This window comes from Danio aesculapii, chromosome 4 (genome assembly GCF_903798145.1).
Source record: "Danio aesculapii chromosome 4, fDanAes4.1, whole genome shotgun sequence".
Taxonomy (NCBI): domain Eukaryota; kingdom Metazoa; phylum Chordata; class Actinopteri; order Cypriniformes; family Danionidae; genus Danio; species Danio aesculapii.
Genome location: NC_079438.1, coordinates 33,140,417 through 33,155,725, shown reverse-complemented (window position 1 = coordinate 33,155,725; position 15,309 = coordinate 33,140,417). Strand labels below are relative to the sequence as shown.

Here is a 15,309-nt window from a genome sequence, read left to right as displayed (position 1 = left end):
TTACTACTACATGTTTTAGTTTCACTAGGTAGGTATCTATCCAGTTTCCTCCACAGTCCAAAGACATGCGGTATAGGTGAATAATAGGTAACTACATTGGCTGTAGTGTATAAGTGCATAGGTGAATGAGTGTGTATGGGTATTTCCCAGTACTGGGTTGTGGCTGGAAGGCCATTCGCTGTGTAAAACATATGCTGGAATAATTGACGGTTCATTCCGCTGTAACGACCACTGATAAATCAGGGACTAAGCTGAAGGATAGTGAGGATAGGTAGATAATACAAGTAATTTACAGTAATATAAAACAACTTGCATTTCAAATTTTTATGTAAAATGTTTGTTGCCAAATGAAAGTAGCTAGATCGCACAGATAGACCGAAAGTAATGACCGTGGTTTAAAAATGTGTGTAGAAAGTACAGATATTTGTGTAAAAATGTAAGGAGTAAAATTGAAAAGTTGTCAGAAAAATAAAGTACTGATACCAGACAAATCTACTTAAGTACAGTAACGAAGTATTTTGTACAATTTGTACTTCATTACTCCCGATCTCTGCTAAAATATAACAGACACTTGAGTTTGGAGTACCTGTCGTAAAGAAACTTAAGTTTGGCGTCTCATTTGAAAACCAAATTCCACACAAAACACCCTTCATATTTCAAAAGCACAGTGTTTATCCTTTCCATCCTATCCTTCTATTAACCCTATGTATTTTGGCATATTTTGGTTTTGCACCTCAAGTGAACCTGACATCCCCAAATCACGATATTGGTTTTAGCACTATAAATCCAAGTTCTTTGAATTAAAACAGTATAGGTTTGTGTGAGAGAAAAGACCCAAATATATTTCAATAATGTGCTTTTAGTAAGTATTTTTTGACAATATTACAGCTATTATAAAACTCAAGAGAGCCATTCGTCACTGTTTGTTATATATCTTTTATTGAAAGGGAAGATCAATGCATATCAATATCAACTTCTAAAATCCAGAAACAACAGAATTCATGTTTATGTGTTTACATTTTGCACAGCAGCTTTACAGAACAAAAGTATGATCTACTTTACAATTAAAATATTGTGGATTCGTCAGCGCCAGTGGTGTAGTGGTAAGTGAGTTGACACATGCACTCACAGGGACCAAAGTTCGATCCCCGCCTCGCGGTCCTATGCCGATCCTTCCCCTCTCTCTGCTCCCCATTCTTTCCTGTCAATACTCTCTATTGTCCTATACAATAAGGGTGAAAACTAAAAAATAGTTATTAAAAAAAACAGTTGAAGAACAATATTGATTTTTGGAGAAAACTACAATTGTCAATGGTAGGAATAATTAATTCCATTAAGATGGTAGCACTCCCACAATTTTTGTATTTATTTCAGTCACTCCCTTGTTTCATCTCACAGAGTTTAAGCAGTTAGATACGATAATTGTACCTTTTTGTGGGATTATAAGGATGTAAGAATATCAAGGAAACAATTCTGTAAAACTAAGAAAGAGGGAGGATTTGGTCTACCACAATTTAAATTATATTATTGGGCAGCAAACCTAGGTATTTTCTCTTGGTGGAAAAAGCGACCTGCTGATATTGAAAAAAACCTATCCTGGCTTAAATTACAATTAAAGTTTTGTGGTTATCAGAGGTAACTATTAGGGATTTTTTAATACTGATTTTAATAAAAATTTCATCTGAAACCAATTTTGAATACCATACTATGCAATGCTAGTTTATTTTTCTCTGTTAAATTAGATTTATTGGACATGGATTGGATCCATTTTCTGTAAGTAACATTCAACTTTCCACCATTTTAATAGAGTAAAAACAATAAGAAAAATACACAATATGACAATCTTCTACGATGATTTACAAAGCTAAAGTGCAGTCGGTTTCTTACAGTATCCAAGATAGACCAGGCCTAATATTTTGTACAGATCATATTTAGTTTAGCAAGTATTTAATGACTCTACTCAGAGAAAAGCATTAGATTTTTCAAGATGCGCAGCTCATTTCTTATATATAATTATAATTGGTATTTGGTATGTAATTGGCCATTGGTATCTGCCTTCATCATACATTGACACATCGGTGCATCACTAGTTATAATATCCATATTCTGAGATGATACAATCATGCAGATAATGACAGTATTTAATCAAGAATGTACTGATTTAGAGAAAATTGTCATTTGCACAAGATGTTCAGTGTGTTTTGGAGATCTATCCGTAATCACAACCAAGAACTTTTGCCAGTTAAATTTAGTCTGTCAGTTTTGCTCTGTATACATGTGTTTATATTAGAGTCATGTGTATGAGTGGCTGAGAAAAACAGGTGCACATCCAGAGCATCTGGATTCCTTCTGTCTGCAATGTTTTTCATTCCTCTAAACCCCCAAAAGACTCTGTGAGTCTTTCACGCTCCGCTAACATCTGCATCTCCATCTTTGTCCATCGTCAGGAAAATATGTGCTTTAAATGCGATTCCCGACGGTTGTACAGTGAATTCACCCACCCCTACAGCCACACCATTGAGAACGTGGTGACAACCTTCACTCCCAACCGCCTCAAAACATGGTGGCAGTCTGAGAACGGTAAGTTTTAACATGACAGTAAATTCTATTACTAATGAGATCTTATTAATATCCTAGTTCTTTCACTTACACTCTCAGATATAAAGATTCAAAATCTGTCACCTTTTCAAAAGGTACACGTTTGTTCCTAACAGGACCTTAAAAGTACACATTGATACCTAAAAAATACAAATGTGTACTGCACACAGTGTCCCCAGATATAGCTGACTTTTCCCAGCCCAAAAGCGGTCTAAAACCCGCCAAAACGCCCCAAAAAAACCCCCACCAAAAACATTAGATTAATATTTAATTTTAATTTATTTAAATCGAAATTAATTTGAGTACGTCAACTGTCATAATATTTACCCATACATTAACCAACACCAGCAGTCACAGAACCACAACATAACCGGATCACATCGAAAGACTGCCCCCTTCTCACCCCCACACTTTGAGTAGACTACACTACCCATTAGAGTATGTTTTACTTTCGAAATGGGGTATAAATTCATCCTATTTGAAGTTTTAAATTCTTTTGAACATAATTAGGTGCTGCTTGTCAATCAGGCATTGCATGTTCTTGCTGTAAATTGTGAAACAATGATCGATAAAAGTGTCATGACTTTTATCTGCTGTGAGTTGCACATGTACTTGAAGGGGAGTCAGATTTTTCCAGAGTCAGATTTTGATACAGCTTTCCTTCATCTCCTGTAGCAGGTGGGCCCACGCGGTTTGCGCCATGCACAGGTCACTACTAACTGAATGGAGTAGAAGCACAGTTATGTTTTGTTGAATAAGTTGCATATAAAAGTTTCGTTTCAAAACCGCCCAGATTTTGTCAACCCGCCAATGCCATTTTTTACCCGCACAATCAAATTCAAACCCGCCCAATCTGGCAACACTGACTGCATAATCCATTAAAGGTACAAAAGTGTACCCTAAATGTCCTAATGTTCACTTTTACGTTTTATTGTTTTTCTTCTAATAAACCAATGTTCAATTGAATATCCTTCTTTATTTCAAGTACAAAATAATAATTATTTGTAGGGAAAAAAAATAAATTGGAAGTTTTTTTTTCTAAAGATTACATTGCTTGAAGACCCTAAATGTCCTTTCAAATCTGTTCTTGAAAAAAATAAATGTCTATAAACAAATACTCATTTGAAATAGATCAAAAAAGTTTTTCAAAATTGTCCTATATAAAGACACAAATGGCTGATGTTCAATAGTTTTAGGACAACTTTGATTAATGGTTTTGATCCACTGCAAATGCTGACTATATACACAACAGAAGTCAAATGTCAACAAAGCTGTTTATTAACCAACATTCATCCAGTATTTAACTAAAATGTTCCCAACATTTATTCCAGTGAAAATAGGATACTAGTCTGGAATGACAAGAGTAGATGACAGAATTTAAATTTTTGGATGAACTTTTTATGAAGCATAAGAGACTCTTGATCTATTAAAAATGAATCATTTTTAGCTCTGCTTGCCATATTCATTAAACTCACCCAAATATACTGAAAGCTAATGTTATTCACTTTCATGACTCAGTCAGAACAATACACATCTCTATCATTGGTCCCAAAAGAATATACACTGGAAGAACATTCTGAGTCTTGGGAAAGAAACTTGGATAGTCAAAGAGAAAGAGTGAGCAAAGGAAAAGGAAAAGTTTAGCTAAGAAGAGCTGACAGGAAGTAGTGGGAATGAGAAAGTGAGATGTGGGATGAATGCAGCCGCTGGCCATGGGAAACAGCTGGCCTGTTCTTTCCCCAGTGACTAGCTTCTTCCACAACAGTCACGCTACCAGACTCGGTCAACGGGTGTGGCGCATCATCACTAATTTAGAGAATTTATGACTTTGGATGCATTTTTTGGCACAGTGCTAACTTTGATGCACCCTTGTTCCCAATAATTTTGAGAGAAGATAATGTGAACATTTTCTATCAATTGTATTTTTGATTTAAAAAAATAAGTATTGAACATGTGATGTTTTTTTTTCCTGGGAATAATATTGGTAAAAATTTTGGTAAATATGATAATATTTTGGTAAAAACCCAAACAATACAAACATAAAAAAAACATTGTTATGTGTAATAACAATGAAATGACACAAGGAGAAAGTACTGAACTACTGAAACATATTTTACTTTATATAAAAGGCTTTTTTGGTGATGGCAGCTTAAGGATGACTCTCAACAGTGTAAAAAATCTTGATGGTTCTGTGGGTCTCATCTATCAAATCTGATCTTTAATTTGTATTTCATATTGGATTCAAGTCAGGTGATTGGCTGAGCCTTTTTACAGCTTGATTTTATTAGCTGTGTTTTGGATCATTGTCTTGCTGAAATGTCCACCCTAGTTTCATCTTCATCATCCTGCTAATGTAGATGTTGAACTGAAGCAGCTATTAATTTACACTGACGAAGAGCAAAGGGTTTCTGAATAACTCCTAAGAGATTTCAGCTGCTGTCTGGGTTTTCACTGTCTTTCTAAACCTCCCTTTCTTCATGCGTTTAATATTTTTCCGTGTCATTTCATTTTATTATGCATAACTTAATTTGTAAACTAATTAGATTTGTTTTAGTTGTTTATATGAATTTCTTTGATTGCTACCAACATATGCAAAAAAAATCAAGAATTATTAGAAATAGGTTTTCTGAGAAATATGGTGATGTGCTCAATAATTATTTTCCCCACTGTATAGCCTATTTACTGACCACTTTAGTCAAGGTTTTTTACGCATCATTGTTATTATGATTTTTCATGATCACTTTTGATTATATGACTTATGATAAATAAACCTCTGTTGCTACAGTCCCTTTAATAATGTAAAACAAGCAGATTACGTGTGGACCCCTAAAGGCTGGTTTATACTTGACATGTACGCTAGTTTGCTTGAGTGCACTCGTCGTATGTGACGTCATCACGGTGTTTCCGGAGGATGATTTTGGCTGTCGGAGTTAAATACGGATCACTTTGAAGAGATTTTGGTACGCCTGTACAGACATCTTTATGATCCCTCATGCGTGGTCATAGGGATAACTAGATGGCCAAAAATTCTTGGCTAGAAATTGCAAGTTTTTGTAAAAAAAAAAAAAAAAAAATGTAGGAAAACTTAAGGGGATAAGTTTGTTAAAACCAAAAAGAGAGGCCATGGCAAAAGTGAAGACCCAGGTGGTTTTAATACACAATTACTGAATGTTTTTCAACCATTAGGTATTGCACTAATGTATATATTACAATTTTGAATTCAAAACAATTTAATATCTACAAAAATAAAAATGATATCAACAAATTATTTCTTTGATAACTGGAAAAGAATATTTGAACCTGTAGGTTTACAATACTAAGATGCCCCTAGTTTTCCAGGCTTTACTGGTGATAATGGTCAGGAATGTTGGACCATTATTGCCTTTTACCATATAAGTAGAGGACACAAACTAGCCAGACAGTAATGTGTGTGGAGTGGGTTAAATCTAAAAAAGGACAGCATTTTTTAGTAAGTGTAGTTTTTTCCTTTTATTCATGCTTTAATAAAAATATATTTGTAGAGCAACCCATGTTCTGTTGTCATTAACATTTTAATAAACCTTGATAGTTATAACTGTTCGAGAAAAAGCAAGTGATGCATCAAATGCAAAAAATCTTGAATGGTTATAAAAATCTTTATAATCATTAAAATAATTTATAAAAATAATTCGTTTAAAAAATCTTGAATGATATTAATGATATGCTAGTTACAGAAACTTCCTACTTCTATGTTTATCCATCTGATTTTACAGTCAATTTCTTTAGACGTTTTTTAAAAATCTCTCAACGGTAAAGGTATCAAGAATAAAAGCCTCGTCCTTTTCGTGAGGTACGCGCACACTCGGCGGAGGTACGCCTGTGTGAAAGTACGGCGCCAGTCGAAAGTATAAACCAGCCTTTAAAGGGACAGGGTGATGAAAAAAAGAAGATGGAACAGAAAATAACTGTTTTAGTGCTTTAGCATCCCCACAAAAATGTTGCATTCCTCCAATTGAAGTTGGTTATTGATTATTTGAAAATGGTACATGTGCCTGAACCAATACAGACCCACAAAAAGACATTTAAAAAGAAATGTCATCATTTCTATTCATGGGATTACTGTATCACGAGACTTAAAAGTGGTGGGAGTACACAGTACATATTACTAAAGCAAAATGAGGTGCTAAAATGAGGACAGTAACCTCAATTTTGATTCAGTCAAAGTACATTATGATTATATAGAGATATTTGCTAAACCCAACCCTAACCACCAGAAACATTTGCTACAAAACTTCTAAGGAAGAAATTATATGAAGGGTAATGTTATTTACAAGAGAATCCAAAACTTTTGAGAACAAAGCAAACGCATCTGTATTTTTAACTTATTATCAGTTATAACGTTTGCTTCAAGTTTGTGGATTTTCTCTTAAGTCTACAACAGTTTGAACAGCCCAGTTCGTCTCATTGCTTAACCTAAATTCAGTTTTGGTTAACAAAAGAACCCAACTATGCTGTCTTCAGCTACTATGTTGACATTGCTAAAGTTCAGCTTTCCTAATGTTTTCCACTTCCTCAAACCTCCTCTGGTGTTTTGGAATAAAAGTATCTTTCTCCTTTATTATCTCACCATGACTGTTTCTGAGCACACAAAAGGAGCCGCTGGAGTTTAAATATGGGATGTTGTGATAATATAGGATTGGGATTTGGTAGGGTCTGACCCAGATTCAATCCAATATGTCTGGCATGTGAGTTGGGCTTGGTTATCCACTATAATGGCATTGACATTTGACACAGAGATCATCCGGGTGCTGCTGTTTTATTAAATGCTATGAGTTTGAACCTATTGTTCAATTTCATGTTTTCCGCCTTCTCTGTACAAGGAAAAATTCCAGACGTGGAGATTGGCTTCCTAGACTCTTGAGGAAGTCCTGACTTATAGTGTGTTTATATAACATAGTGAACACTTTTGTTTCAAAAGATCAAGGGGATTCTTTGTTCTTTTTGGGGTTTTTTTACCCGCATGGAACAACCCACAGAGTCATATATACAGTATCTATAACAGATTGCTTAAAACAAGTAAATATTGCTATTATATGTCAAATGTATGACATTGTTTAAAATATTTGCCTTTAATTTGAATTACCTATACATACAATGAATAAAACAACTGTATAACTTTCGCATAAAATAATTTACTGTGTATTCAGAGAGTTTAACTTCTTTATTTCTTTAATAATTTGTCCATTCCTCTTCATCAGGAGTTGAAAATGTGACCATTCAGCTGGATTTGGAGGCTGAATTCCACTTCACACACCTCATCATGACCTTTAAGGTGAGACAGACGTTCACACACAAACATGAAGACCTGAAACACAGTCTTCGGGAATGTAGAGCATATGTGTAGATAAGTTTAAAGAGCTGGCTGTGTTTTCTGAAAGTGTTGCATGCCTAAGTAAAACCTCTGGCATCAAGAGATTGACGATTTGTCTGTACTTGGTTTATACCTTTAACTGTTAAAAAAAAAAAAACTGAAGGGGGTGGTCAGAGGAGCACAGAGAAGTGATCAAAATCCCACCCTAATTTGTACAGACCAAATCGCATAATCACAATCTATTTTAGTTATGTGATGCTATAAAAAGTTTTAGAAAACAGGGTGGGGTAACATATTTGTTGTAGATCCAAATAACTAATAAACTGCACTTCTTGTATACAACATTTCCTGTATAAATCAGTGTAATGAGTAATCTTTATATCTATTGTGTAATATGATGGATGCTTTTCAAATTTTGCTTATGATGTTGTTGTTATCACATTGGCAGACAAACTCTCAAACCAAACACAAAACCATTCATAAACTTGATCAAGAATGCATTTTTCCTTGCTCCAATTTTGGATCTTTAAATTAAATCAATAAAGTTTGGAGCTACAACGCAAACACTATAACTGTAATCTATAGTGCTTACAAGACCTTACGAGATTTATTTTAACCAAATACGGCATAAATTTGCAGCTGGGTAACAGGCGCATTATCATCAAGCTGCACATCACATTTATTGATATTAGCACTATTTGCTGTGGGTTGCTTGAAACCCACTTCAACCCATCACTCGTTGCTTAAAATAACTTCCGATGGCATTCTAAAGTGAATTCTAAAGTGAGTATTTAACAAGCAGTAATGCATTTTTTGAAGTGCTTTATTAATAATAAACTGAATCAGCCAATTTGAATGTTATCACTCGATAGAATGGGCATTATTAGTGGTTATCAGCTGATAAATATGGGCCAGTGGGGGCCTTCAGCACTTACTAGTCATCCTCCACATGGTTAATCAGCTATAGATCACATACAGCTGTGGCCGGAAGTTAACCAGATTTATAATGTTTATTAAAATTTCCTGTTAATTGTATTTTATTAACGTCTACCCCTACCCTAAACTCAACTATCACAGAAATGTAAAAACAGATCTGGATCCTTCTCTATTAGTATAGCTGATTAACCATGTGGATGGATGATAACAGGCACGGAAGGGCACTACTGGCCCATATCTATCAGCTGATAACCACTGATAACGTCCATTCAATCAAGTGATAACATTCGAAGCGATGACTGAATGCTACCTGCTTGACATTTCTTATATAAACATAATTTGTTATAAAAATGATGCATGATAAACATACAGTACAAAGTAGAACATAATGATATCTTTATAGGGTTTTTCAATTTTACAAATTGGAGGAAAGGAAGAACAGGAATTATGATCACAAAATATAACTGACAGTGACACATCTAGACCAAATAAGCACTATGAATACATGCACACCAGGGAGAAACAGACACAAATCACTTTAATGCAAGCTCTTCAGATTGAATATTTCTGTGGAAAATTCATAGAAATTATATTTAGTGTAATAAAATAATGAGCAAACATAAGAATAAATCTGTTTTCTTCTGTTTTACACTGGTTTTCAAAAGAGTCTCCCCATTTTGTGCAACAGGTGGTCTAGCTCAAATCTAATAGGGTGGTTTTCATTGTATCATGCATTAAGCATTGCCTTATTTGATAATGTGAAACTCACTTCTGCAGCCATCGGGGACAAAATGTTTTTGCTTCACTTTTTTTAAGACTCTTGCATCTGCATTAAAGGTTAGTTCTCATGTTAACTCACCATTATATATATCCAATTCTCAGAACTTCATTCATATTCAGAACACAAATTAACATATTTTAGATGAAATCCATAAGCTCCATAGACAGCAACATTCCAGAGTGGTTCAAAGTCCAAAACATTCCAAAACATTCCATGTGACTTCAGTGGTTCAACTGCAATCATACGAAGCTCCAAGAACACTTTTGTGCACCAAACTAACTGGAATCACTTTGTTCGCATGTGCATGTTTACTACAGGCAATACAACATTACAGGCAGAACATGGAAGTCTTGTATTGTCCCTAGATAATCTGTATCCTGATCTGATGTGGAAGACATAGGCAAACAAATTTGTTTTTACCAATTTTTTTTTGTCAAAAAATCGTATTCATTATAGTTGAACCATTGAAGTCACATGAAATTTTGACAACATTTTTGGTTACTTTTCTGGACCAATGCTGTTTATGGAGGATGAGGCAGCTTTTGGATTTCATCCAAGATATCTTAATTTGCACTTTAAAAATAGCAGGGTTCCACACAATTTCTTCATGTTGTCCCAACACAAATTAAGTTAACATAACACTTTTAACAAATTTATGTGGATTTAACATAAAAAAATTAAGATGCCCCAATGAAATCTCTGAAATTTAAAATTTGTTTGAATGAGCAAAAAAAAAAAAATTTTTTTTTGAGTGTGTCTTCTGAAGATGAACAAAGGTCTCACGGACATGATAGTGAGTTTTAAATAACAGAAATAGATTTTTGGGTTAACTAATCCTTTGAAGCTAACTTTTGCATTTTTTCAGAATGTAATACTCAGTAAATTTCAGCTTTTTACTTTTTTTGGCAGACATTTCGTCCTGCAGCCATGCTGATTGAGCGATCAGCAGATTTTGGGAGGACCTGGCAGGTGTACCGTTACTACGCTTTCAACTGCGATGAATCCTATCCACAAGTTCCAAAAGGGCCAATCAAAAAAGTGGATGATGTCATTTGTGATAGTCGCTATTCTGGCATGGAACCATCAACAGAAGGAGAAGTATGTAGTACACAAGAAAGACACACATACACACACGGGTCACTGTATTATGTACACTTTACTAGTACCTGTGGACCCACTTTTGCCTTCAGAACTGCCTAAATCCTAGATTAGATAGATTCACCAAGGTACTGGAAATATTCCTCAGAGGTTTTAGTCCATATTGATATGATAGCATCCTGCAGTTGCTGCAGATTTGGCTGCACATCCATAATATGAATCTCCTGTTCCACCATATACCAAAGGCCATTTGAGTACAGTGAACTCATTGTCATGTTTAAGAAAAACAGTCTGAGATGATTCACGCTTTATGACATGGCGTGTTATCCTGCTGAAAGTAGCCATCAGAAGATGGGTAAACTGTGTTTATAAAGGGATGGACATGGTCAGTACTAATGGGCCCAAAGTGTGGCACTAATGTCCCCCACACCATTACACCACCACCACCATCCTGAACTGTTGATACAAGGCAGAATGGATCCATGCTTTCATGTTGTTGATGTCAAATTCTGACCCTACCATCCGAACGTTGCAGCAGAAATCGAGACTCATCAGACCAGGCAACATTTTTCAATCTTCTATTGCCCAAATTTGGTGAGCCTGTGCCAATTGTACCCTCAGTTTCCTGTTCTTAGCTGACAGGAGTGGCACTCAGTGTGGTCTTCAGCTATCTGCCTCAAGGTTGGACGTGTTGTGTGTTCAGAGATGCTCTTCTGCATACCTCGGTTGTAACAAGTGGTTATTTGAGTTGCCTTTCTATCAGGTCGAAGTCTGTCCATTCTCCTCTGCCTCTGGCATCAACAAGGCACAGAACTGCCGCTCATTGGAAATTTTCTTTTTTTTTTTGGACCATTCTCTGTAAACCCTAGAGATGGTTGTGTGTGAAAATCCCAGTAGATCAGCAATTTCTGAAATACTCAGACCAGCCTGTCTGGCACCAACCATTCAAAGTCACTAAAATCATCTTTCTTCTCCATTCTGATGCTCAGTTTGAACTACAGCAGATTATCTTGACCATGTCTACATGCCTAAATGCATTGAGTTGCTGCCATGTGATTGGCTGACTACAAACTTGCGTTAACGAGCAGTTGGACAGGTGTACCTAATAAAGTGGCCGGTGAGTGTATTCTGTATACAGATACGTGCTTAAATACACTATGAAAACAATATGTATGTTTTTGTGTACTTGTGCACAGGTCATTTTTAGGGCACTTGATCCTGCATTTAAGATACCAGACCCTTATAGTCCTCATATTCAGAGTAAGTAACTAATAAAGCACATTGTTTACTAGAAGGATTTTTGCTTCTATTTGCGAATTCTAGTATATGTATATACAGTAGAGATCAAAATTAGAGAACAATTTATGAGAACAAGATTTTTTTTCTGAAAATAATGTGATCATTCATCATAGCTTAAAATAAATTTAGTTGGCTAAAGCATGTAGTGGCATGCTAGCAGAACAGTGTTTTACAAAATAACCAAGACACTGACCCAAAAACAATGACCCTTCCTCCTCCACCTTCTTTATACGCTTTCGGTTTAGTCTGTCCAGTTTACTGATGACCATAATGTTCAGTCAATAGGCTACCATTTAAATAGGGTTTATCAGATCATTACTACCACATGCCAGATTTACACCAATAATAAGAGTAACTTTGAAATTGTTTTGATCAATGTTCTACGTCAAATATCTCCCTTAACTTTTAGAATAACTTCAAATAGGACTAAGCAGTGACCTCAAAATTTTGTAAATTGTAGTTTGTTCTCTAATGTTTATCTCTATTGTTTAATTGGTCTGACATGTGATCTGCTAATATTTGTTTGTATATGTGTTTATGCATATAGACCTACTGAAGATCACAAATCTGCGCATAGCGATGGAAAAGTTGCACACACTTGGTGATATGTCTGACCGAGAAGAAGTGAGACAGAAATACTTTTATGCTGTTTATGACATGGTCATCCGTGGCAACTGTTTCTGCTATGGCCATGCTTCCAAATGTGCTCCTATTGGCAACGAGGCAGGCGTTGAAGGAATGGTACGTAAACACAACAAAGGTTCCATTCCAAATTCACTTGGACTACTGACCCATCTATGTGTGTGTAGGTTCATGGTCACTGCATGTGTAATCACCACACTACTGGACTGAACTGTGAAGAGTGTGAGGACTTTTACCAAGATCAGCCCTGGAGACCAGCAGTAGGCCGAGAGACAAACGCTTGCAAGAGTATGACAAAGAACCCACAGTTAACCACACATTATATTATATTCATCAAATTAACAAAAAGTCCTGCCTGACATTATTTTCACTAAATATTCAGTATTCACAATTACCAAAATCAAATATTAGTCATCTATCTGCTCTTTTTTTTCCTCTTCATTATCTCTCAGAATGTGAGTGTAACCGTCACTCAGGCTTCTGTCACTTTGACATGGCGGTGTATCTGTCATCGGGAAACCGCAGTGGAGGAGTTTGTGATGACTGTCAGCACAACACACAGGGCCAATGGTGTGAGAACTGCAAACCTTTCTACTACAAGCACCCTCAAAGGGATATCAGAGACCCCAGGATTTGCGAGCGTAAGTGCCTCCACCTCTGAACTATCCTACAACTAATCAGCTCCCAACCTTCAGACCTTCATTTATTTGCTTGGCTATCCTAAAGCTAGCCATGCTGGCACTATGTAAGAAGCATTCAAGCAATGTGTTAAATCATGATAGCTAGCCCAATTCATGCTACAAACATGCTAAAAAGCTAATTCCTGTTAGCAGCAATCTTATTCATGTAAGAAAGATGTTGCTGGCATGAGTTACGTAGGTAGCATCTTTCTAGCATAAATAATCATGTTGCTAACAAGAATTAACATTTTGCTTGTAGCATGAATTAACGTGTTGCTAGCTTTATTTGTCTTATTTTTTAATCATTTTTCTTGAGGAGTTTTTAACCTTTATTCATAGGAATCACTGGGCTATTGGCACGATCTTGAATTCACTTTCTAGCATGATTGTAGAATGTTTGTAATGTGAAACAACATGTTGGTTGTATGAACCATCATATTGCTATCATGAATTAACACATTGTTTGCAATTTTGTCAGATTTTCAGCATGTTGTTAGATATCAGTTCATGCTACAAACTTACAAAAATGTTCATTTATGTTAGCAACATGCTTTATCATGTTATAAACATGTTGGCAACATGCTACCAGATTAATAATATGCTAACAAGCCAATTTATGTTTAAAATGCGCTGGCAACATAAGTCATAGTAGAAAAATGCGAGCGCTATACTAATTTGTGTTAAAACATGATAGCAACATGCTTATTATTTCTTACAACACTTTAAATCATGTTCAAAATATAACATCATAATTAATGCTATCAGCATTTAAGGTAAAAACAAACAGGATAAATTGTGTGAAAATGATAACAGCATGCTAATTCCTGTTAAAAACATGATTATTCATGTTAAAACATGCTATCAACATGCTAAATTATACTAGAAACATTGTAGCATACAGGCTGGTTAATACTTAAACCAAGCTAAACAATTTAAGTTAAAAACATAAATACTACATGTTTATTTATCCTAGAACTGTTTTAGCAGCATGCTAATTCTTAAACATGACAGTACCAACATGCTAGATTAATTTGCGCTAGAATAATCCTTGCAAAGTGTTATAATGCTATAAACATTTAAACATGTTAATTACTGTAACTTCTCTTAAAACAATATGCTAGAAACATGCTAGAAACATATTCAGTTATGCTAGAAACATGTGTCTGTCAAGTCAACATCAAAGTTGTCAATAAACTTTACTACTAACGTTGCTAGTTTATAATTTTGTAATGAATGTGTCTGTGTTTAGCTTGTGACTGTGACCCGCGAGGTTCTCTGAATGAAGGCTTGTGTGACAGCGCTACAAATGTTATGAGAGACATGATTGCGGGACAGTGTCGCTGCAAAGCTAACGTGGAGGGACAACGTTGTGACCACTGTAAAAAGGGACACTATGGCCTCAGCGATGACCCGTTAGGCTGTCAGTGTATGTAAACACAAATTTACAAAAAGCTGTTGCTTTTTTAAGCCCTTGGCTACCACTGTCTTCCTGTTTTCTACATTCAGTCAGTTTGATCCTGTTTTTCTTTCTTTTGTGTGTGTTTGTGAACCCAGCATGCAGATGTAATCCTCTAGGCACACTCCCAGGAGGAACTCCTTGTGATATACAGACAGGAAGCTGTTACTGCAAACGTCTTGTGACTGCACGAAATTGTGACCAGTGTCTGGTGAGAAAACTTTATTGTGTTTATTGTGTTTATTAATGGTGAATTTTACTTAAGTACATACAAATAAAGTACTTTTGTATTGTAACTCTTATGTAAGAAGTGCTTATGGACGAATGTTAATAAACAATAATTACTGTGTGCAAGTGAAAATAAAAATGTACCACTTAGCCTAGTATATATAAAAAAAATAAAGCTAACATAAAATGTGTGATAATGACTGCTGGCCAATATAAACATACAAAAAACATAATGCTCCAT

At 35.4% G+C, this 15,309-nt stretch overlaps 1 protein-coding gene across 1 annotated transcript in view; it reads left to right on the top strand.

The window, feature by feature from the left end:
- The window catches only part of lamb1b (laminin, beta 1b), a 51,363-nt gene that overhangs the window by 6,238 nt on the left and 29,816 nt on the right, over positions 1–15,309 (top strand). The window contains exons 3-11 of the mRNA XM_056455461.1: positions 2,448–2,580; positions 7,836–7,909; positions 10,575–10,763; positions 11,960–12,023; positions 12,610–12,803; positions 12,872–12,992; positions 13,157–13,345; positions 14,634–14,810; positions 14,939–15,051. Coding sequence (XP_056311436.1) covers positions 2,448–2,580; positions 7,836–7,909; positions 10,575–10,763; positions 11,960–12,023; positions 12,610–12,803; positions 12,872–12,992; positions 13,157–13,345; positions 14,634–14,810; positions 14,939–15,051 — 1,254 coding nt within the window. The remainder of the gene's footprint in view (positions 1–2,447; positions 2,581–7,835; positions 7,910–10,574; positions 10,764–11,959; positions 12,024–12,609; positions 12,804–12,871; positions 12,993–13,156; positions 13,346–14,633; positions 14,811–14,938; positions 15,052–15,309) is intronic.